This window comes from Ambystoma mexicanum, chromosome 6p (assembly GCF_040938575.1).
Source record: "Ambystoma mexicanum isolate Mex_15411 chromosome 6p, UKY_AmexF1_1, whole genome shotgun sequence".
NCBI lineage: Eukaryota > Metazoa > Chordata > Amphibia > Caudata > Ambystomatidae > Ambystoma > Ambystoma mexicanum.
Genome location: NC_090935.1, coordinates 969,091,184 through 969,116,942, shown reverse-complemented (window position 1 = coordinate 969,116,942; position 25,759 = coordinate 969,091,184). Strand labels below are relative to the sequence as shown.

The 25,759-nt window shown below is 47.9% G+C and overlaps 1 protein-coding gene across 1 annotated transcript in view; it reads right to left on the bottom strand.

Annotated features, from left to right (window-relative positions):
* The window catches only part of SNX24 (sorting nexin 24), a 1,521,972-nt gene that overhangs the window by 212,972 nt on the left and 1,283,241 nt on the right, over nucleotides 1-25,759 (bottom strand). Inside the window, exon 4 of the mRNA XM_069625579.1 lies at nucleotides 15,716-15,810. Within this exon, the coding sequence (XP_069481680.1) occupies nucleotides 15,716-15,810 (95 nt within the window). The remainder of the gene's footprint in view (nucleotides 1-15,715; nucleotides 15,811-25,759) is intronic.

Below are 25,759 nucleotides of genomic sequence, written 5' to 3'. Positions count from 1 at the left end.
GGAAGAGGAGGCCGGGGAACCCATGAATGATGGGCTGTGGGAGAGGGTCCAGAGATACCATAACAAAGTATCAAGGGATGCAAGGCTGCAACAGCTATATGTTACCCATAGAGCGTACATGACCCCCCAGAGGATTGCTTGATTCAAGAGCTCAGAAATATGTCCCAAATGTGGGGAAGTGAACGCAGGGATGATACATATGTTCTGGGCATGCCCGGAAATTGGAAAATTCTGGGGAGAAGTAGCCCAATGTGTAACCGAGAAGGGGATCACGCTAGATGTGGAATCTGTGTGGGCATGCATGGTAGGGGGTTTCTCTAGACCGCGCAAACTGAAACACGTGAGTAAACTCAAGGACTTGGCCTACATACTTGCCAGGCGCAGAATTGCCATGGGGTTGAAAGCAAACAACAGGCTAAGACAAATGGACAGAAGCGGAAACGGCGGTATGGAATGAAGCGGCCAATAGAGGAGGGGATGATGAAGCGGGAACTCTGATGGCCTGGAGACACTTAGTGGCCACACTCTCTGGGTCCACCCAGGCCTGCCTAAGTGAACACAATTTTTCCGGGAATACAGAGGGGGAGATACCCCTAGAGGAAATAAAGGCGGAGTGTGAAGTGGAGTAGGCTCGGGCTAAGGGTTAGGGTAATGGGGAGGCAGTGGACGTTTTACGATATTGTATATGATGCTTGAAGTTATATGACACGCACTGTTGGGTTTGTTTTTGTTGACTGGTTGTTGTAAAAACGAATAAAAATTGTTTAAAAAAAAATAAAAAATAAAAGATTCTCTGGGTGAGGGAAGTGAACCTTAAAGGAACGTCCATGTTACTAAAACTGGAACGGAAGCTATGGCACAGAACGTGGAGGCTTGTGGGCAAGCAGGACCCGTACTCCAACAGCATACCGTTGACAGCGATAGGTGGGAAAGACCAAGGCGAGGTTGGTAGTTTTATACATCACTGGGAACTGAATGGGATCATCTCCCTGGGGGACTTGTTTAACGAAGGGGCACGGATGGGCTTCCGCAAACTGATGGAAAGGTATGAAATCCCCAGGGGCCAGTTCTTAACATAGCTCGGGATGCTCAAGGTGGAGGTGGCCATGGGGGACGCGGTTCTGGAGTCTCTTTAAGACTTATCGGAAGGGGTCCATGTGATTTCTAGGCTCTATGAAATGTTACTGGTTACACTCAAAACTTCAGAACTCGGGGCAAGGGCCAAATGGGAGTAAGAGATTGGACAGGCCTTCACAGACGGGGAGTAGGCAAAAGCATTGATACACAGATGGAAGGTGTCCAGAAATGACTGACTGAAATAGATACAATTACATGTTACGCACAGGGCGTTCCTAACCCCACATGCAATCTCACAGTTCCCGGGAGCGGAAGAACAGAAACGCCCCAGGTGCACATTCGAAAAAAGAGGACATGTTGCCCATGTTCTGGTCATGCCCGGTGATTACAGTTTTCTGGCAGGAGATCGCAGGCAGGGTGTCAAAAGGGGGGATAGCCATGCAACACTGGACACGAGAAGCATGCCTTCTGGGAATGTTCCCCCGTAGACGGGCGGATGCTCACCTTAACAGAATGAAGGACCTCATATAGCAATGGTATGGAAGACTGCTGGAGGCCCCACTATAGAAGCGTGGTGGGGGGATCTGAGTAAATGGGCGGATGCAGAGACACTGGTATGGCCCTGCGCAGTGTACAGAGGGCAGAGGGATGTCAGTGATGATGTGACTGCATGGCAATGTTTGTACCCTCGATGATACGCCCCCTTGAAACCAGCAAGGTTGCAGTAGTGGTTAACTGGAATATGATGCAGACCTGGGGTGGGCATGGGGGGAAGTGGAGTGGGGAGGAGGGGCAGTGGTGGGGGCAGACTGGGATAGAGCATGCAAGGGTTTTGGTTATTCTTCATTTTGTTGTGGTCTTCGGACCAGGTTTGGCTATGTACAAGTGGCATACATGATTGTGATCGACTTGGTTGCCAACTTCGGCTGTATAGACCTGCTGGGAATATAATGGGAGATGACACACACTTGAGTAAAGGCATGGATTGCAGTTGTGGAAATGATGTAATTTTCGAAACGTATACCATGTATGAAATGTATTCCACTGTAAAGCCTATTTATTTTGTCATTGTTGAAAAGCAAATAAAAAAAATAATAAAACAAAAATATCACACATCCCCTTAGACCACTAACAACTGGTTATAGAAGGGAAAGTTAGGAAGTCCCAGAGGGAGTTTAGTGAGAAGGCCAAAGGCTTTTAAGTCAACATCTCAATCTATTTAGCAATTAGCATACTAAGGGTGAAACAATCACTATTTACTAATTTAGGGCTAAGGATGTCTGGGCTAGGCAGGAGGTGCTTTGTGATGAGAGGGAGGGATGTAGGGCCCATTGATATTTCAATAAAAACCCTTGAACTACCTCTAAGATCTGGAGCCCGGCACAGGATTCAGCCCACACCAAGGGAACACGGACGAGACATCTGAAAAAGGAGACTCCTGGGTAAACAAAAGTACCGAGCCCTGGGACAGAGAAGTCTGGGAGATAAGAGTAGAATTTGAGTTCTTAAGCCTTGATCTATTGCCAGATAGACCAGAGGACTCCTCTGAATCAGCCAATTCACAGGTCAATTTTCCCTGAGGAAAACACGATCTGAGCCACAGAACCCAAGAAGAGCCTTTTGGACCAAGTACGAGGGGCCCAGGAGAGGACCCATCAAACAAGACAAGCTCAAGCTAGAAAAAGCAGATTGGGAAGTACTGGAAGAAGACCTACATTCCTGCAATGGAGAAGGCCTTCCTCCATTGATGAGGGTGAAGTGATAGCAGCTAAAAAGAGCCCCATTCTCCATAACACTGGTATTTCCTCAACACACACGAAGGACCTCCTAATAGCCTTAATAGATTGGCAAATTACCACAATTCATCTACACACAAAACAGTGACAGCGCTACAAGGTGTTTTTAGCAAGGGACGAGAACAACCAGCGTACCCGCGACCATGCAACAAAAGATTGGCACTGGAGAAGATCCCTCAGCTTTTTTAAATCAATTTTGAGATGGATGCAGACACAACAGAGTGGCACCTGGATCGTTGCACCAAGTAAAAGCCCCACATTTGACTGGGGAAGCCCAACAAGCTTTAGATTGCAATGGGGGAACCACCTATGAGGATTTGAAGAACGCCATCCTTGAGCGATTAGGGAAAGACAGAGATCATTATCAGTTTCGCCTTAGGGACATACTTCTACATCAAGTTGAAACACCACGACAGCTGTCCTATCAGGTAAGGGACCTGCTCAACCAGTGGCTATAGGATAAGACCTATGAAGAGGTAAACGACCTGCTGGTATTGGAGCAGTTTATAGACCACCTACCCCCACAACTACAGAAATTCATCATCTGGCAGCTCCATGAACCCACTCTGCTGGAGTCCATGCAAACAGCTAACACACACCAAAGAGCCATGCATGCCCGGGAAAAGAGTGGGGGACCTAAGAAGCCTAATGAGGAAAAACCATCAGAGCGAGAAAGGGAAGAAAGTCCAACCAGCATCCCGACTCACACAGGGATAAAACACAGGGCACCTGCTCCTCTAGACTGGCAGAAAGTCGGGCCTCCACCTCGCACAGAGATCATAAGATGTTATGTCTGCAGGAAGTCTTAGCCCTGAAAAGCCAGGAAGGAGAAACCCATAGAAATTGGATTTCTTCAAGCTTCCCAGTCACTGCGGAACCAATCGAATGGACGGGGGAATACGTTGAACCTGAATACTTCGCATGTATGTTCACGGAGGAGGGGAGGACAGAACCACGAAGCAGAGTTTGTGTGTATCATGGGCAAAATAGATTACAAATGTCATCTTCCCATCAAAATAAACGGTCTCCCCGTGAAAGCCCTCCTGGACTCAAGAAGAAAGAAAACTGTGTCTGGGCTGATATTATCGTATTAAAAGATCTGCATTCAGAAAACCTGACACAAATCAAATGTGTCCATTGGGAAATATATTTATACCCCCAAGCAACACTTACACTCTGGGTGCTAAATCAAGAGATCACCATGCCAATGATAGTCCTACTCAGAGGACCTGAGGAAGTACTACTCGGCGCCACCATCCCGAACTTTGACCAATGTCTCAGGGAGGCTGAAGATTTCAAAAGAGTCCTTTCCTCTAGTAAGGGGGTATGTCAGTTAGCAGACAGGGAGAGGAGGAACAAATAGCAGGTGTTAGGGGAAAGGATGGAGGTGTGTGACAATGCCAAAACTCTGCCGTAGTGGGGACTCTGCAAGCCTTCTGGCCTGACAGGAGAGTGCTTTGCAGAGACTGTGGGTTTGTGGTCTCAAGACTGTAACCTGTTCATCCCTCTAATGCTGTTTGCAAGCCCTAGTGGCTTGTCAAGAGAGGATGGGAACCCCTCTCACCTGGCGATGGGAGACCTACCCGGGAGAAATCTGGAACCAGTCTTAACCCTGCGGAAGATGCCAAACATTGAGAGGGCCTAAAATCCTTCCCCCCTTCTGCCACTATTTCTCAGCAGTTCACATTTTTCTCATGTTATTCCTCCTTGGAAAGATACTTGACAGTGTTCTCTGATTTCTCCTACTACCATCCCAAACCAATGAGGAACAAGCAAGACACACCAGACTGGCAATAGTGACCCAGCACCATACACCGCCCGCCTGCAGACCGCAACCCTACCCTCAGTATCCAGCGCCGTACTACTCTGTGATTCGCCGGCGGCAGAGTGAAAGGAGAACTTCAGAGCCTCCAGTACACAGCAGATAGAGAAGCAAGGTGGGGCTGCTGTACAACCATGGCGAGCACCCGAAGTCACTGGCAAAACCCCTACACCACCAGGGACTAATACAAGGGATACAAACTCCCCTATTGTGTCTTACCTTTGGGGCACAGGGAACAGAGCCCCTGGACACAAACTCGAACATTTGGCCTTGTGGGCTGCCATTGCTGTTCAGTGGCTACCCCGAGGAGAGGAAAGTTGGTGGAGCTTAGCCCACTATTTGTAAACTTTGCTGCTTACAACACATACAGTAGCCCTGTGGAACAGAGGGTAGTGGTGTGAAGGAGGGAGTAGTAGTGTGGAAGGAGTAGTAGCGGAGTAGGAGAGAATAGTGACTGTGGTGAGTAGGTAATAACATCTGAAGAGTGGCGGTGAGTGAGAAGAGAGGGGGAGTTGAAGGGAAGAAGACAGGAGACGGCGAGTAAAGAGTGAGTGTAAAAGACTACTGAATCAAGCAGGAGGTCTGCAAGGCACAAATCCCATATCCATTTAGACCACTAACAACTAGTAAGTAAGAGTAGGGAAAGTGAAAAAGTGACTGAGGGAGTCGGTCATGGGAGGATAGCTCAGCGGCAATGTGCTCGCCTTGGAAGCAAGACGACATGGAGCCACACGGGTTCGATCCCTGGGTCCGCGCTTAGAAACCTCTGGGTATTAAGCGTGTTATAAATGACCTATCATATCATATCATATCATATACTGAGATATGGCCAAGGGCCTTTAGGTGAACATTTTAATCTACTTTGTGATTGGCATACTGAGGTTGAAACCATAGCGATTTACTTACTTGGGGCTAAGGTTGTCTGAGTTAGTGAGTAGATGTTTTTAAAAAAAATAAATCTCTTTATTATTTTGGAAACATACATAAACCATACAAACATACATACACTTCCTTACAGCAGACAGTTTGCGGCCACGAGTGCAGGGACAACAGTACATTAGAATAGCTGAATACTATCAAATCAGTCCAGACAATCTCCCACCTTATAATGTCTCAAGAACTCCTGTTAACTCCCGTCCTCCCATTTGCCCCATATTTTCGTTGCTTTCGCAGGACAGCCACATGCTGTGCATATGCAGTGTTCTATTGTAGCACATATGTCCATATCCGCGATCCAGTGGGCCAATACCGGTTTCTCTGGTGAACCCCACAGTCGGGCAATGTTGCGCTTGATCAGTCCAGCTGCTGTGAAAATAAATAGTTTTCCCCATTTGTTAGTGATGTGTTCGTCGGGTATACCCAACAGTAGCAGTTTAGGGTCCATTGGTACCTCTCTCCCCAGTTTTTCTGCCAATTTATTGCAGCATTGTTGCCAGGATCTCTGAATTTGAGGACATTCCCACAGGATATATATGAAAGTTCCCTCTCCCAACAGGCATCACAAACAATTTGGATCGGGATCCCATCAGTATAGTGCCACCCTAGGATAGTACATCCTGTGCAGTATCTTAAGCTGTACCAGGCGAATCCTAGAAGTGATTGCGATTTCCCTAGGGTGCATTAGAGCTAGGATCCAATCCTCCGGGTCGATGAGACCCACATCTACTTCCCATTTCTGTTTAAGAGTGGCCAGTTCCGGAGTGGCAAAGGCCGTTATGGCATTATACAGAGTGGAGGTGACCTTAACGGGCACACGCTCTATCAAGAGATTGCGTTCTAGGAGGGGTACATTGTGGCGTATCTGTAAATGAGGGTAGGTTCCTGAGCAGTGCATGGTATTTCCTCAAGTATATGCCCCACTTTTGTGATTTGGATGTAATGCTAGTGTTCTGTTGGTGGGAGTCCATGTTTCTGCTGCAGCGTCTCAAAAGAGATGCGATCACCCTCGGCGAGAACATTGCTGCCTATGGTAATCTGGGCCTCGGGCCATCACGGCCATATCAGCAATTTATTTATCTCAGCTAGGTTGCTATTATTCCACAGGGGCTGCATCTGGGTCACTTTGTGGTCCCAGCCGATGTGCTTATGTGCTCTCCTCCATACCATTGCAATGTGTGCTGCTGTCGTTTGTGGGGGGCGGTTTAGTGAGGGGTTGATGGAGCAGTGCTAACGGCGAGAGATTCGTCCGCTCCTGTGTTCCAGTTCTGATATGTGGTAGTTCCCGGTCACCATGGAGCATGTCGTTGATTACGGACATTTGCCTCACCCAGTAATATGCTTGAAGGTGTAGTAGGCCTATACCCCCTTCCCAGATTGACCGCTGGAGTGTACTGAGAGCAATGCGTGGGTGTCCCCCCACCCATATGAGTTTTCTGAGAAGACGGTCTATCTGGTGGAACTCTGAGTCAGGGATCCAGAGCGGAGCATTTTGGAAAGCGTACAGAAATCGTAGCAATGTTAGCATTTTGAACAAGGCTGCCCTGCCCATCAACGTCAGGGGGAGGAGCATCCAATGCGGACATCGTTCGCAAATCGGTCAATGATTGGGTGTAGGTTACGAGGAACATACTCTAGGAGATCTACAGAGATCTGAATGCCCAAGTAGCAAAAACATTCACGTTCAATCCGATACGGGCAGTCAGGTGGTATAGCATGCTCTCCCTCCTTGACCGGAAAGAAGACCGATTTCCCCCAATTGACTCGTAGTCCCCTAAATGCACCAAAGTTTGCCAGTATTTGTGTAACCACTGGAAAAGAGTGTGCTGAGTCACCCAGATATATCAGAAGGTCATCAGCATATAGGGAGAGTTTATCATGCCCGCCCTCTGGCCAACTAAAGCCCTTCATTGTATTAGTTTGACGAAGGCATAGGGCCAGGGGTTCAATAGCCACTGTGAATAGTAAGGGGACAGGGGACACCCCTGTCGAGTATCCCCTGCCCAGTGGAAAATGCTTGGAGGACAAACCGTTGACCCTGACTTCTGCTTGTGGAGACTTGTATAGCAGCTTCACCCGACCCAGGAATGTTTCACTAAATCCCATCCGGCGCAGGGTCTCTCAAAGGCTTTCCCATATCACTGTGTCAAACGCCTTCTGAAAAACGATTGCTAACAGGGCGAGGGGAGTATTAAGGATCGGAATCCGTTCTAGGAGCAAATGGAGGGGTCTTAAATTCATGCATGTCGATATGTTCGGCATGAAGCCACATTGGTCGGAGTGGATCAATGAGCGAATAACTGCCTGCAATCATGTCGCAAGCACCTTGGCGAGACTTCTGGCCTCCCCGTTATTCAATGAAATCGGCCTATATGAACTACAGAGTTCTGGGGGTTTTCCTGGCTTGGGGATGACTACTATGCTAGCCCTACGCAGATCTGGAGGGAGGATACCTTGGTCTCTGCAATGGAGAAACATCCAAGTCTCGACCGGGAATCCTTTGTGACCCGGTCCTTTCCCCAAGTGCAGCTGGGCAATGGCCTCTGCTATTTCGGTTTCAGTGAGGTCTATATCCAGCTGTGCATGTTGTGAGTCAGTCAGCTGGGGGAGTGAGATGTTATCTAATATGGAGAGATCTACCGGGTCAGTTGGGCCCTGATAGAGTGTGGCATAATACTCTGCGAACGTCTCCGCTATGGCAGAGTCCTGGTATACCAGCTCGTTTTGGCTATTTGTAATTTCTCTGACATACCCCTCCTCTCTTTTCTCCAGCCAAGCCAGCAGCTTGCCCGCTTTGACCCTGTGTTCATAAATGCGTGCCTGTGTTATCCAGTGAGCGTGTTTTGCATTATCAAGTGCAATATTCCGGAGGCACTCTTTGGTCTTTAGAAGAGATCGGTGTACCTCAGGGGTACCATTTGTATATACTTGGCCTCCCACTCTTCTGCCTCTTTCTCCGCCACTGCCACCTTACGTGTATGTTCCTTTTTCTTTGCGGACGTCCAGGTGATCATTTCTCCTCGGAGAACAGTTTTATAGTCCTTCCAAATTACTACGGGGCTATCGACCGAAGTAGAGTTTATTTCAAAGTATTCTGTAGTTTTCTCATGGATATGGTACACAAACTCGGGGAAGCCAAGGTAATAGCTGTTCAGTCGCCATGATTTAGGGGCGGAGGGGACATTAACATTGATCTCTATCACCAAGGGCGAGTGGTCCGATATGCCCCGGGGTAGCAGTGACACTGTGGTAAACCTATAGGTGTCTGGAATTGGGAGGAAAAAGTAATCTAATCTGGACAGTGAGGCATGCACCCCTGAGTGGAAAGAGTATCTGCTCTCTTGTGGGTGAAGTTCCCTCCATACATCGCATAGGCCCAGGGCGGAAGCAAATGTGCTGAGTCTAGTAGGAGTGTCGGAGTTCCACCCTCTGATATGAGTGCGATCTCGCGTGGTACTCATGACATCATTGAAATCACCCCAGAGGATCCATAGGTCCAGTTGGTGCTCCGCCATTATTCCCAATATCTGCCAAAAGCCCTCCTGTAAGTGTAGGTGGGGCAAATATGGCCAAGATGCACTATGGTTTCAATCCACAACACACCTTGCATCAGCACAAATCTGCCCCTGGGGTCCTGTTCCACTGAGGTCAAAGTAAGTGGAAGGCGCTTATGTATTAGAACCAGAATACTGCAGGAGCCCACGGTGAAACCGTGTGTAGAGCAGTGCGGTCATTCGTCCTGCAAAAGAGAGTGCATGTCATGCCTGCCAGTTGCGATTCGGTAATAAGGGCACTGTCGGGGGAGTGCCTGTTTAGGAACTGGGTGACCAATCGTCTCTTTACCCCAGACCCTAGACCATTAACATTCCAGGTTAGAAGCCGAAGGGACCTACCGGCGTCACTGGTCCCTAACATGTTCTAGGTGTATGCCATTAATAGTTACAAATATGCCTCCACCAGTGGACAATATCTCTTATAGGTATGATTTGGTTTGGGTAAGTGTATTTATTGTGGTGTTCACACATTCGTCCAACAAACTCAAACAATAAACAAAAGGTGAACATCCACCCGTTCCTCCTCCCCATACTCTGCCCCAACCGGAACTATTCGTCGCCCGAACATTAGCTGGGACACAACTAAAACCTGCTCCAAGCCTTAACCAGTAAACTTACTACGCTTGATGAAGATCTGAAGTCCTGGGTGGTGGCCATGGTGGCCGCTGCCGCTATGCTAGCTCCCTGGCGAAAATGAAGTGAAAGTCTATATGGCACCCTGGCCGATACACCAGCTCTCGTCTATCTCTGCATCCTCTCAATTCCTGTGTCTGTCACATTCAGATCGCTGTCCTCAGCAGTCTGCTGCTTGTTCCGAGTCATTTTGTTCCAGTGGCAGAGGCTGTCGTGCAGGCGGGTCACGGTTCGGCTGGGTTCGAGGTCTCCCCCCCCCCCGAATCCAGGCTGTCTGCTCCCCAGTTTCTTCCGATATGGTTTTCTGCCCACCTCCAGGCCTCTCGTGGATCAGTAAAGTGCAGTGTGGTGCTGTTATGGTAAATCTTTAGCTGGGCCGGAAAGAGCAGGCATATTTTAAGTTCATGGAGTGGAGTTTCCTCTTCAGGTGTTCGAAGGATTGCCTGGCTCGTTGTACCTCTCGGGTATAGTCCGGAAAGAAGGGGAATCCTGGAGCCGTTGTGTGTGATCGTCCCTTTTTTGCATGCCATCTGAAGAAATGCATCCCTATCTCGATAGTTTAACAGCTTAGCAATAACTGTTCTTGTAGAGGTGCCTAGGGTAGGCCTTCCGGACGGCATCCGATGGGCTCTTTCCACCGGAAAGAATTTGGAAAAGGATTTTGGAATGAAGAGATCTGCAAACCATGGTTCCAAAAAGAGTTCCATATTGGGCCCTTCTGTGTTCTCCGGAGGGCCCCCGGATACGAATGTTACTGCAGCGTGAGCTACCCTCGCCCTTGTCGACCCACACGTCCAGGGTCTTCAGGTGTGTCATTGTCTGTGAGAGTTGTTGGAGTACCCCACCAAGGTCGTCTTCCACTCCAGAGATACAGTGTTCCACCTCTCCAGTGCGGGAGGATAGTTTCTGGAGGTAGTGACGGAGAAAGGAGACCTCAGCTGTGCTGCCGTCCATCTTTTTCTCCATGGAGGAGCAAGAACTGGCAATGGCAGCCATCACGTCTTTCAAAGATAAAGGCACAGCTGTGGTAGGGGAGGTCGTTTGTGGTGCAGAGTCCGTCATTGCAGTGGAGACATTGGTCGAATATTGGTCAATTTTACTCTGTGTAGACACCTTTTTTGCCTTCTCCTTACCCATGCCGTGATCCGGTGTTCACAGGGAAACAAGCATACTGTGGTGTTCGTGGGTCCTGTTTATAATCACCGTAGGGGGGGAAATTGCACTCAGCAGCACCGTCACAGGTAGACCCAGCACCCCCAGGGCAGCAAAAGGTATTTCTATTCACAGGGAGCCTGTAGTTAATGTTCCGGTACGCAGTCACAACGTCACCGGCAGAGGAGATAGCAGGCCTCGGGTAGTAGCGTCAAGTGCAGCTTCTTCAAATGTGGCCCAGTTCCTACCCAAGTGTCACACTTGGGCCACAGCTATGACCCGGCGGATCGCATTTGCCTCCCCCGGCTGATGCCAAGCATCGGGTACCGATGTGCTGTGTATCTTTGTTGGTGTTGCCGTGGGTAGGTCACGCTTACATCTGCCTCTCTAGCGCCCCACTGGTCGATTGAGCATCATATATGGTCAGATAGAAATATGAGCCGGCGGGTCAGCCGTGTCTTGTGTGTCTGCCAATCAGCAGCTTCTTATAAATGTAGATCTTGTGTAGTCCTTATGCCCGCCTATCAGGTCTACTTGACCACGTGAGGGGTTGGGACAGCCATGCCCTGGCTGTTCTCCCAGCTCGCCCTAAGTTATATCAGCCACGTGTCTCAGTCCCGGGAGGCAGTGAGTAGTGCGTTGCAGGCAGATAGAGTAGGCCCCCCTGTGCAGGCACGGTAGAGCCACAGACTGTCGCACCCTCCCTGATGCCTCTTGTCCAACTTTCTTACCATTGCCGTAAGTGTTTCGCTGGGGAGTTCTGCCCGGTCACCGGGTAGCGGGATTGTGCCGCAGGGGTGTTCCTCACTTCGAATACGTGGGCGTTCTGGAGGGCACCGTCCGGCGCCTAGTCCACGCAGCGCCAGAGGGGCAGCATCCATCACTCGCCTAGTTTCCGCAGCATGTGTATATGCTACTGCCCTCTTCTACCAGACCGTGAGTGGCGTTTGGGTGTGCATAGGTCAGTGTACTTATGGCTTGTCTGTGATACAGCTGATCCGGGAGGGCAGCAGTAATCGGGCATAACACTCCTCGTCCCAGCCGTTGCCAACGTTCCGAAGCGGTGGTTTGTCCCCGTCGGTCCCGGCGTGTCTCAATGTTCAGCTGGTGGACTGCCGTATAGTGCACCACGTACAGTGTTCCCCTATCTCAAGGGGGATCTCATATGTCAGCATAAGTCTTCTTTGGGTGGCTACATTCTGTCCCAGTTAGGTCCGCCGTTCCAGGGCCCACCTCGAGCGCCAACCGTGCCAGGCTCAGAGTAGAGATGGGAGGACTCAGCACATGCCTCCGCCAGCAGACAATGCCACCCCGACCGCGCTACCCCCAGCAGAGCGACACACACAGGAAGCCGGGCCCTGTGTGCTCTGTGTTACTGCTGCTGCGTCTGACCTCTTATTCCGCAGCCCCTTCGTCCGGCGGCCCGCAGAGGTCGATGATTGCGACACCACCGCCCAGCCACTCAGACCCAGTATCCCTCCTTCGGTTTGTACAAGGGTTGTGATGGGTATTGATTCCCCCTCAGTAGTGATCAGTTGGGCCAAGGTGGCAGGTTCTCCTCCATTGTCTCCACCCGCCTGGCACCCCGTTCGGAGTCGTGCTGTGTGAGTCATCCCCGGGTATATTCCAGAGCTCGACGACTCTCTGGCGATCTGCTAACGTGCAGGCTGGGTAGTGCTCATGCACCACCGCTGGACGGTCGTCTTCATGGGCCCCCGATGGGGCATATAAGTACGTGATCTCACCATGTATGCCTGCAGGACTGCAGCCGTTAGTTCGTTCCCACGTCCTCCGCTTGCCTGAACCTCAGCGCGCCTCCTCTCCGGCGTTTAGGTGGCGGATCACGGCCATTTTGCAGACGGGTGCCGCGTCTCCAAGCCCTTCCTTCAGCGCTGAATATTGCAGCAGGGATCTGGACTCCGGGGTTTACTCTGCGTCTATCGATGATTTGCACATTCCCGCATCAAAAGGTGCAGTTGTAGTGAATTTTGTCAAAGAATACAGGATATTCAGCAGGATAATTTTGGCCTGTCCGCATCGCTTGGCAGTTGGCCACGCCCCCCCAGTGAGTAGATGTTTTGAGACGAGAGAGGGGGATGGCCATAGGGTCTTTTGATATTTTCTTTTTAAACCTTGAACTGCGTCTGAGATCTGGAGGGATTTTTGTGGCATCTGTGACATTTGTCTCCAACCTCTGGTAATCAAACAGATTGGTCTTTTTAGACTTTCACATTTAAACTATGTCACCCCTCAGGGTATCACTGATTCAGGTCTCTCATCAACCTGTGGTTTGCAGTATTCACTTGAACAGGTCTCCCCATGACCTGGATTATCAGCTTTCACTTGAACAGGTCTCACCACTAGCTGGATTATCAGCATTTGCCTGGGCAGGTCTTACCATGACCTGAATTATTTGCATTCCCTTGGGCAGATTGCATCACCATGTGGATTATCGGCATTCACTTGGATAAACCTCACACAACCGTGGATTATAACCATTATCTTGGACCATGATCAGGGTTTTCAGCATTTGCTTGGACAGACGTCCTCCTGTAACCATTGGGCAGGCATTACACCCTTGTATAAAACGGGTATTCAGCTATTCCTCCAGGTAAGTTGCAACTGCAGGGGTGGACTGGGAACCAAAAGAGGCCCTGGGAATAATTTTCAAATGGCCCCATACTACACATTTTCAGCAAACTCAACCATTTTCCTATGGGAACATTTGGAAATACCACACAAAAGAGGCCCAGGGTGCAGAGGCCTACCGGGAAATCTCCAGAGTTCCCTATAGGTCAGTCCAGCCCTGTGCAACTGTGTCACAAGTGGCATTCTCCTTGCTTCTGCAGGATGCAGCAAGGAATATATCCTCCTGCTCCCAGCCTGCTAAACATTCCACTCCGGCTGCCAATTTGACTGGCTTTATTCAAGCCATTTTTGTAGTGCTTAAAGGTTCTCCTTCTCTGTGTTGGTCCTGTTGATGGGGAGCATGCATTCTAGAGTTTTTTTAATGACTCAGAATTGCATTTCTCCAAACAGATCTTATAATGTCTCTAATTCAGCCCCTGCAGGGTTGCTAATTAGTAACTTTCTCTGATCTGTTTGTTCCATGGCTTCACAGGCAGTAAACAACATAACCACCATCTCAGAAGCTGTCTGGCGAGTGTTCGCCTGTCAACAGTGTTCTGTTATTGTGGCAAGTAAGCATGTGGCTCTCTGTAGTATTGCCTTCTGACTGCTTGGGTTGGGGTCACTCCACTCCATCGCTCTGAACATTAGGTGAATTCAGGAATTTCAGTCTCAATTTCTGCAAACTCTGTGGCTCTATTGCATTTCTGATCAATACTTACTTGTTCAGGAAAATACTCCGACATTCTTTGAAGGTCTTGTTTTCCAGATTTTATTTTACACACTTGTGATGTTAGGGTTCTGGAGATGTCTAATGGTGACGGTTTAGATACTTGAGGGTACCATTTTGGTGATCTGTGGTAATGAGGCTTTTGAGTGCTTGTGTTACCCTCATGGTAGAACCACGGAAGTCCCTGACTGAGGATTGTTGAACAACCAGATTGGTGTAATGCAGTGCCTGCCACAATCCTGCAATCCTGCAGGATCCCACTTGTTCAACTCACTGGAACATCGAGAAGAAGCCGGTCCAACCCAGTCCATAGTAGCTCGTCTCTTACGATAGTAACGCATGAACTTCACGTAACTCAACAAAAGTCGTAACATTTGTTTTGCAGACAATACGGGGAGTGGGAAAGATTAACTCTAAAATGGGCCACCAAAAAAGCCAATTGGAGGGTTCATTTCTGGAGCATATTTAGATATTTCTAGAAGTGTATTGCTGTTCTCCAAGTGCCATTGTCGATTACATTTCTTATATATTGGAATGCCCATTTAAAAACAAAACTGCACAATCTTGTTTGATCACAATATTTCATTGTAGCCACAATAAGCATGCATGAAGACTTGCCAATGGCATCAGACACATGTTAGTAGTATCCTCCTCTGTCTACTAATCCCGTCCTAGAGTTATCTTGTAAGAGATAACTAAACATTCAAATCATGTAAATAAAGAACACATACTTGTTACAAAAAGGAAGCCAGTATACTGTAACCATTCTATATCACACTGCCTGGTTACCAGCTCACTGGTGTATTCATTCCAAGATCTCAATGCCTAAGAACTCATAAGTAAAAGTGGCCTAGCACACCGAATGTCCAAATATAGTCCAATCATGAGCACATTATGTCTGACACCACTGGATTTTTAAAAGAATTAACATTTTGAGGCTCCCTTCTGTCAATGGTGGACCACTCAGTTGTCTGCTCCAACTCTGCACTCTTCCCTATTTGTCCTTCACTTCAATGCATTTGAACATGTGCTCAGAAGTAGCCTTCAAGCAGGTTGTGGTGCTTTAGTAAACGACAGATACATAACATAAGATGTGTCAAAGGAATAACATGGGAGGAAACAAATCTTCAAACCACCTTGAAAGGAGTATTGGTTAATGAAGGTGTACAGAAGGCACAGATAATAGTAAGGATTTAGCAAGAGCAAAAAGGGATAATTTATTAATGAAGTGTCAGAAATCTAATCAAATATGAGAATGAGAAAAATCTTAAGTCAGTGCATTTCCCCTACTGACAGATACTTAACAAATGCCAACCAGAAATAAATGTGTATCCCAAACATGGCATTCTTAGGCAACTGGAACAAAAACAAAACAAAGTATGCTTACCCATAACTTTCTGCTTTTGGCAGTGAAGGCAAATGTCGAATGTTGAGAAACTCAAGGAAAATCTTAGGAAGGTCTTCGTTTTCTGTAATAATGCTCTGAAATCACACATGCAAACAAGAGGTCAGGCCAAAAGCTTTATGGAATAGCACATCTACATATTTTCTTTCATGAATTAAAAAAAATATTGATATGCATTGGCTACCAAACCATGGAATGATTTAGAGTGGTAAGGTGGTAGGAGCTTCTATTTAAGATAGATGAACTTATTACCCTCTATTCCTGCCGTCTAACTTCCACTTCATTGGCAGCACTAAAAGCTGATTTCTAATGTTAGTATGTGACACTACGCATACACATATACCAAAATCTAATGAAGCGCATGCCACAGATTCTCTAAATCAAAATAAAACAGGGGTTACTAGAAACGCACATTGAAAGAGCAATGTATGTCCAGCTCTTGAGGCTTTTCACCGACTAGACTCATAACTCATAGGATTAGGGTTTAACTACTATATAAGTAACTATCCAAAATATATATAAACTATTATAGAATATAAATAATGCTATTGATTGGTTGTTGACTGTTCCAAGAGAAGCATTATTTTTAATTGACTTTTTAAGAACACCATTGTATTGGCAATGCATTTTATTAGTGATAAGTTCACAAATTATTTCAGACTCTGTTTTTCCTGCTGACTCACAAAGTCTCATCGTCCTGTAATACATCCAGTTCACTGAGCAGGGGCAGTTTCCTTGCTGTTGAAGGCACTACCTTCTTTCTTAAAATAATGGTCAGTAGCTGATCAACGCCTACTTCAATTTCCGCACCCAACACCACAGCTTAGTCACAAGGAGGATGTGGTGAAGCGACAAAACAGAGAATCACAAACAGCATTGAACAAAGATTATCCACACTTCTCGTGCTGTTTCTGAAAGAGAAATTTACTTTTGAGTGAGTTAGGATGCTTGTGGTATTGGATAAACAATTTAGGGCATTATCTAAAATGCAATCTTTTGCCATTCACACTGCATATATCGGCTATCAGCGGATGTTTTTGTAACCTTCAACGTTTGGCTCATAGCTCACACAAACAAGAGATTGGTACGTGAGAATGTCTGGAAGGGACTGACAAGGGCAGTCTGCAGTACTTGCAGCTGTGTTGGTGCATGAGTGACTTTAACTGTTCCATTGTTGGAGGCGTGTGCTCGGAGGCGTGACCTGAGCCCTCCACCCTTTTTCTGCTCAGTCCTCCGCGAAGCGGACCGCAAAGGGTCTGACAAGGGCAGTCCGCAGTACTTGCACGCTGTGCTGGTGCATGAGTGACTTTTCCTGTTCCATTGTTGGAGGCGGGTGCTCGGAGGCGTGACCTGAGCCCTCCCCCCTTTTTCTGCTCAATCCTCCGCGAAGCGGACCGTGAAGGGACTGACAAGGGCAGTCTGCAGTACTTGCACGCTGTGCTGGTGCATGAGTGACTTTTCCTGTTCCATTGTTGGAGGCGTGTGCTCGGAGGCGTGACCTGAGCCCTCCACCCTTTTTCTGCTCAGTCCTCCGCAAAGCGGACCACAAAGGGACTGACAAGGGCAGTCTGCAGTACTTGCACGCTGTGCTGGTGCATGAGTGACTTTTCCTGTTCCATTGTTGGAGGCGTGTGCTCGGAGGCGTGACCTGAGCCCTCCACCCTTTTTCTGCTCAGTCCTCCGTGAAGCGGACCGCAAAGGGACTGACAAGGGCAGTCTGCAGTACTTGCACGCTGTGCTGGTGCATGAGTGACTTATCCTGTTCCATTGTTGGAGCCGTGTGCTCGGAGGCGTGACCTGAGCCCTCCACCCTTTTTCTGCTCAGTCCTCCGTGAAGCGGACCGCGAAGGGACTGACAAGGGCAGTCTGCAGTACTTGCACGCTGTGCTGGTGCATGAGTGACTTTTCCTGTTCCATTGTTGGAGGCGTGTGCTCGGAGGCGTGACCTGAGCCCTCCACCCTTTTTCTGCTCAGTCCTCCGCGAAGCGGACCGCAAAGGGACTGACAAGGGCAGTCTGCAGTCCGCGGGCCCGCGTGACTGCGCAACACTTTCTACAACTGTGAATCTTCTAACAACAGAATTTTCGTCCTCCAAACCAACTCGACTTCGGTAAACAGCGCAGCCGGCGGGCCGGCGTATGGCAGCCCAGGACGAAGCCGTAAAGCGGAACCTTGGCTTGGAGGAGCAAGATAAACGTTCGCTAAGAAGCACCAAAGCCCGCCTGCAGAACTGTAACAAGGATTGTGCAGTTTTGCCGGAAACCGTGGAGCAGCTGGCAACCCAGAGACTCCAGCGTATTTCCCGCATCAAGCTTGCGGGGAAATTGACACAGGAAAACATAATCCGACCATCTGAGCCCAACGAAGTAAGTGACTTCATGTTTCCCCCGATAGAATCTTTGGGTCTGGATTGTACGCCGTCCCACTCGGCGGTGTACACGGCACATGACCCAACCATCTCTCAGGGTGCTCTTCCAGTGGTCATTTGTCCCGTTACTCCCCACACTCCCCCCTCAAATAACCCTAATGTTTGAGGTTTGGAAACTGGGCGGGGTCCCTCCCCTCCCCCGGAGCTGATCCCATCGTCCAGTCAGGGAGCGCAAGAGGTCGTATCTTAGCAGCCAATGACCCCCTCACAGGTTTTGGAGGGGGGGGGCCCGAAGCTGCTCAGCAATCTTGACTCTACTTCGAACCGACCTACGAGTTTCGGGGACAGGAAAGCACCCCAGACAGACCTTTGGGGGAGCAGGTAGTGATTATGATACACAATACAGAGGGAGTGGAGGATTTAAGGACACCTCCTGGATTAGATGTCCCCCAACCCTCTCCTCAGTTGTCGGAACATGCTCGTGAAGAGGGAGGGGAGACACATAGGGTGTTGGAGAGTGCGGGGCTCGATTTGGAAGAAGGTGGTGGCCAGATTACTGCTACTCCCTCTCAGCCGACAAGTCCAAGGCGAAGCTCCGGCACCGTGAAATCCCCACAATCTTCTCCAAGCGCTCCCCCCACTGCCCCACATGACTCTGTTGTTTTGCCAGTAAACGGTAACCAGATTCTTGGCAGCTTGCCAAAGCCCCATACAAAAGAGGGCAGGTGGGCGGCAGAAAACAAACAATCCCCCATAGTGTGAAATCTATGTCAACACTGAAAGAGTTTTTTGGAAAAAAAATATGAATGGAAGGGGAAGGTTGTCGGGATGTATCAGACGCGGAGCTATTGGCCATAGTCGAAGATACAGCCACGCACCTATCTATCTTGAACTTTCCTCTTAAGATGCCACTTTTGTCAGAAAAAACTGCCTATAAGTCACCACTGTCGACCCCCCAAGGGAGTCGGGGCCTCAAAATAACAAAGACGGGATCCAAGGCTCTGATGGGGAGGTGTGCTACAGAGCCTTCCCAGGGTGGTGGAACCAGTGGTCCGCAGAGCAGTAGGCCTACTACACCTCAGCAGAATGCCGAGACAGTTCAGCCGGGGAAGGGGGACCAGGGGAGTGCCACCCAGATACCAGGTCTCTCACCTATTTTGGATATGCAAGCAGGGGGAACGAGGCCGCCTGGGGCCCCAGGGGAGGTGATATCCCTCTCCCCGGCGTTGGAGATCGGCCCCCTTGTGCCACCAAAAGTGGCCGTTCCCTGCCCTCCCCGTCCTCTAGCGGCTAGCTTGGATCTACGTATGGGGGGGTGGGTCCTCCTTATGAGATAAGTCCGGGGCATCCCCAAAATCCGGGCTCTCCACTGCCCCTCAGACTTCCAAGCGAAATTCCATCTAGACCAGCGACGGAAACCCCCTCAAAAAAAGTGGACCCAATGACCATTCTATCCACAATTACTATTGCACTGGCCCCGTTTGGGAAATTATATGAAGCAATTAGTGACGCTCTAAAAGATCAAACCACTCTGATTGCTCATATGCACACCAAATTGAATTATTTAGAGGGGTTCATCACAACTTTTCAACAGTATAGGGGCGCTGACACGGGGGGCAATAGCACTGGGAGCAGTGGACTATCAGTGGTCCGAACAGCATCCTACCAGGAGGGCTTGGAAACTAGAACGATATGTAACCAGGGGACACAAACGATCGCATGGCCTCGTCGGAGGGAAGCCTCTGCACAGGACCAAGGTTCCGAGCCTTCCGAGAAAAAAACAGAAAGCCGTGATAATAGAGAAGTGGATGAACCGAAATCAAAGGCCCTGCTCCTTGACTCTCCCTCGACATCGCCGCGGACTGTGGAAAAAGCGACCCCGCCTCATAGAAGAGTAAGCAGGACGCTGGGCCAGGGGCGGGGTAAGGGGCAACAGGGGAGAAATCAAGGGGAAGGTCACCCCCGAGATCCACAGCGACGATCCAGCCCCCGCGGGGTGAAAAACCCTTGGGTTCAGCAAGATAGAAAAAACGACAGGAATCCGTCTGTGGATAAATCTAAATCCCACTTCAGATCAAGGGTCCATGCTCCGAGGGGATCTACAGATCGGCTGGCAGGTAGAGACACTCGACCAAATCACTCCCCTCTGCCCAGGCAAAGGAAAATGACATCAAGAACGTTTAAATTGCAAAGGATACATGAGACTAAGGATAGCTGGACACTGAACCGCAGGGCCTTATTTAAACTGTTCCAGGAGAGTCGGTTGTCCCAAATTGATGTTACAAAAGATATAAACATCTTGGAACCTAATCCTAATGGAAGAACAGATAGTTTGTTTCTACATATAGGGTCTAATCATATCCAAGAGCAAATCTGGAAAGCAAGAGGCAAACTGCATAACCTTGGCTTTGACCTGATAAATGCAGCAGAGGGCAAATCGTCGACCTCGTCTCCTCGGGAACGGACTCATTGTCGTCCCTCAACATCCCGATCTAGACACCAGGAACCTGATCAAGGCTCTTTGCTTCATAGGAACAACTCCGGGGAAAGGGCTTACAGTGAAAATGTTGAAAACTGGACTTTTCGAAAAACGAACGCCCCCAGCACTCGACGTGACGCGTATAGGAGACCGAGCCCGAAGAGGGGTCACTCTCCGTTACCTCACTCCATACTCAATTCCACTCGTAGAATTTTTGAACGTGTGAAAAAAAAAAGGATGATGCAACGAAGCAGGGCAGAAGTCCATCAAGAAAAATTGCTCCCCGTGAGGAGGAACCCAGACACAGCAGGATCTTTCCGAAACCACAAGGGAGAAGGCTGTAGCCACCAGAGGGACTTATCCGTCACTCCATCCGGAAGAATTTGGTTCCCCTGGAAGCGCTGGAGGTGATTTTGAAACTGGGCTCGTGGAACACCAGAGGTTTCGCCCACTTAACTATCACATCAGATGTTAATTTTGGGAGTTTCGACGCCCTATATTTGCAAGAAACATGGCTAACCGAGTCACCTACGCTGGACGGTTTCAAATTGGCACATTCACCTGCCCACAAAGGTGATATGGGTAGGCCTAGATCTGGCCTTATTACTGCCATAAGAGTGGGTTCGGGTTTATCACTGTCCAAGGTGCTCTTGGCTTCAGAATTCATTGGGAAAGGGTGGAAAACCCCCCGGAGTCAATTCAACGTGCAGCGATCCTGCTGATCAACGCCTACTGGAATCCAAAGCGTGTGACTAACGACCATTTCCTCGCCCAAATCGAGTCCCTAATAGATGACTTTCTGATCACAACTAAGTCCAGTGATATCATCATTGCTGGAGATCTAAATGTCGACCTATCCCAGTGCTCCAACGCGCCCCAAAGCAGAAACAGCATGTGGCACAACCTACTAAATTCTAGAGACATGCACATTCTCAAATAAAACGACGCTGTGGTGACTGAAGTCATCCCCACTTGGGAGAGAGAGGACCAAGAAGCAACAATCGATTACATCCAGGTTTCCAGGAGCCTACTGCCGGTGTCTATATCTTTTACAGTTACCAGGACGCAGCACAGTGATCATAACTTGCTAACCTTCTCGTGGTACTCACGGAGAAGAGAGGCGGTTTATGGTGCTCAGAACCTGGTAGTAAACCAGAGCGGTATAAGGCTAAGATTGTCAGAAACAGCTATTGCCAATTTAACCAAGCAATATAAGGAACGCAACAGGGTTGACCTTTCAAGCCCGGCAAGCTTGGTCGATTATTCGCCTCTCCTGACAGTGTATCAACGGAAAAAAGGAGTGGTGAAACCAGGAAATAAGGCTCCACAACATGCATATAACGAACAGCTGGTTGCCCGAAGAAAAGGGGTCAGAAAGTTACAACGGGAGGCTGCTAACTCTATATCTACAAGAGAGAAGGTTAAGCTATCACTGCAGCAAAATCTTATAAATGCTGGCTGAAGTCAACAAAAGCACAGAGGGCCCAGGTAGACGCGGAAAATATGCTACGCGCCATCTGTGGTCACAAGGCACGCGATTTTTGGTCACTGATTAAGGGCAACTCTAAATTAGTGAACCAGGCATTGCAAAACTCAATTGGTGAGAAAACTTGGCTATCCCACTTTGAAAATCTCTATGGAGTTCCGGATAAGGAGAAAGAGATCCAGGGCCCAAGTTCTGGGGTAGTGTGGGCAATTCCCCTGGACCTGAATACAATCAAATGGAAAATAACCCATCTTAACGGGTCAAGGGCGGCAGGCCCGGATGGAATAACCAATTTTGATATAAAAAGCAACTTGGAATTTTGGGCCCTATTCATCAAGGAGGTCTTTTCAAATTGCGCCCAGTTTTTGACCATTCCATCGTCCTGGAAAAAAGCGATCTTGGTCCCCATTTTCAAAAAGGGAGACAAAGACAATCCTCTACACTATCGGCCGATCGCTTTACTCGACTCTATAGGAAAGCTTTTTGGTGCCTTAATCCTGGACTCCTTCAGCAATTGGATCTCTGTGACTGGCCTGTCGGACCCCTTTCAGGCCGGTTTTGTAAAAAACATCAGAACCATGGTCAATATCTTGGCGGTGAGCACATTCAAAGCCAAAGTGTTCGAGGGCAGCCCAAAGATCTATATGGCATTCATCGATCTGGTCCAGGCCTTCGACCGGGTAGACAGGCAACTACTCTGGTCAAAATTACAACACCATGCCTGTCCTCCAAGGATCTTGGAGCCTATAAAGGCCTTATATACCGAAACCACAATGTGTGTCCGTTTGAACAATCAAGGCCTCCTATCGTCCTGGATTCAGACGGAACGAGGGGTAAAGCAGGGATGCCCCCTAGCCCCCGCCTTGTATAACGCATACACGGCTGATTATAAAGACTATGAAGCTAGAGTCCGTATGTTCCCCCCAACATTGGGAATTAGCAAAATCTCACGCTTATTATATGCGGATGATATAATACTTTTTGATGTAACACCTATCGGACTCCAGAGGCAGATAAATAATCTTGACTCCTATCTTAAAGAGAACAAACTCCTGATGAACTTGGGAAAAACTAAAATTATGACTTTGGGCGGAAATGAAAGGAAGTCGGAGAAATTTTCATGGTCGGTAAATAACATCAAAATTGAACTTGTGGATAGCTTTAAATACCTGGGCGTTATCATTAATAAAAGCAGTAAGGAAATGCTGATGCAGGAGAGCATCATGTCAAAGGCGAGATTACTTATCTCTCAATCTCGGGCTATGATGAACAAGTATGGCAAATTCACTATGGTGCCAGTGGTGATCTTCTATAAGTCGAAAGTGATTCCAACTCTCACTTATGGGGCAGAAGCCTTAGCTAATCTTCCTGCATCCTTTTGGTTAAAATTGGAAGGCTTTTACTGGAGAAAGGTTCTCAACCTTCCTGACTCTCTTCCAACTGTGTTAATAAGAAGAGAACTCTCTCTACAACCTCTGGGCTCCATCGTGATTCGCAATGAAATTATGTTATTCCGAAAAATCTTACTTCCAGGTCCTCCATTGATTCTGCAAGAAATACAGAGGGAAATCCAATCAGGATCCTGTAAAATGTTAACGGAATGGGCAGCAAAGATCTATTCATTGCTAGATGGGGCTGGCAGTTCGAAAGAAGAACTAATTCATAACCCTTCTAAGGTCAAGCAACGCCTCCTAAACCAAGACTGGATAGTCACTTTGGAAAAGGCAGCAGCCTCGAAACTGTTAAAAGATCTGCCTCCGCAGCTGACTAAAGTGAATGACCTAAAATCTTACCTGATAAAAAGCCCAGACCCTAAACTCAGGGCAAACTTTCTAAGAATCCGCCTTAATATTCTTCGTACAAGGGAAGTCCTGTCAAGAAGAAAATTGGTAGCGGATGCAGCTTGTAGATTTTGCAAAAAGCCAGAGATGGTGGAAACTATAAGACATCTCCTGTTAAATTGTTTAGGGATCACGGGACCCCGTTTGACACACCTGGGGCACTTGTTCAAAAACTTGCATGTCTATGACGAAGAGGAATGGTGGTGTCGGCTTTTGAGTGGGGAAAAGACCACCTGGGTTATGGCGGTGGTGGGCTTCTTCCGAGCTATCAACCTACTTACTTGACTGTCGGTATGGTCGGGCAGGGCCGAAAGAGGGTGTTCTCATCTTAACACCTCCTAGGAGGACGTCGACTCCGACCCCGTCTCTGAATGTGAATTTGAATCTGAGCTGAACTGTCTGATTGGGATTGTTCTTCTGCTTCCTCTTCTTCTTGTTCTTGTTCTCCTTTTTTCTCTCCCTCCTTCTCCTTTTCGGCTCCTTGCTTTTTCACTTTCTTTTTTAAAGGGAGATCAGGTTTCTTTAGAGCTGAGAGACGACCTGGACATTGAATGTGGAGTGAATGTGCGGGGGATCCGGAACAGCTAATGTGGGGATTATTATTCATTTTGTAAAAACTGTTTTATACAATTAAATCAAATTAAAAAAAGAATGTCTGCAAACAGTATCCCAAATTAAACCTCAATGTGGAAATTCCCAAACAAGGAATTTGGAGTAAACATGTAGGTTAACTCCCCATGTGAGCCGATTCTTGAAAGTCTCTGGGGATGTTGAAGAATGCTATAGTTGAGTATAAGATATGGAGACAAAATATTGCCCATTGGAGTGGCTGTGCTGAGCCCCACATACCGGATTTAGTTTGAAACTAAAGATGCCTGGGAGCTTGTATCTTACTTGACTATAACCAGGCTAACAAATTCTACTAGCCCATTTGCATTGGCGAGGAGATGTTATGAAGGACGAGTACCATTAGCATGGTACTCAACCTTGATGGTGAGTATCGGGATGCTTGAAAGTTTTATTTGAAATGTACTGCAAACACTTTGTTTGCAGTAAATGGCAAATACATGTTTCACTGTACATGGCTGTGCTTTGGGTGGCAGCGTTGCACTAAATATGAAGTGTGCTTATGGTGACATGCACCATATTACAGAAAGCACTGGTAAATATTTTGTCACCTGTCACCATGGGGCGAGTGCATTTCTCTTAGGTTGAGTATGTAAACTAAGGAACTCAACCTGCAGGTCTAGTGGGATGTTTAAGAGTGTGTAAGGCCTATGTAATGGTTAATACTATAATCTCAAGTTCTGTATTGGTTAGATACCTTCCTGAATGCTCAGAGTGATGGAAGAGAAAGGGAGACACAAACGCCTATCCAGGATTGGTCCAGTTGGTCGGAAAAGGAGACACTTCATATTTTTCAGTCCATTATGTTGTGTCTTCAGGGAATGCTGGCCCACCCGCTGTAGTGAAGGCAATGAGCTTTAAGATCATCTGCAAATTCTCTGGTTATTTATGTAGTTTCTGAATTTCTTCAAAAGGCCCCAGGCTCCTATCTAAAATACGTGATAACCACTCTTATGGAAGTGTGTAAATATCATCCAGTTATTTTAAAGGATAGTTATTTATAGAATATGTTTCATTGCTTTGTACTTTAAAAATGCAGTTTTTTTTAAATAGTAACCCAAACTTGCTTCAATAAATAAATAGCTATGCTGGGAATTACTGTTTTTGATTCAAACAGTTACAAGCAGAGTTGTCCTGCTTTCATAAATGCACACAGCATTGCCTTGGTCAAAGTATGCTTTCCTGATAAAAGTATTAACAGCTTCATGATATTCTTAAATTGTTT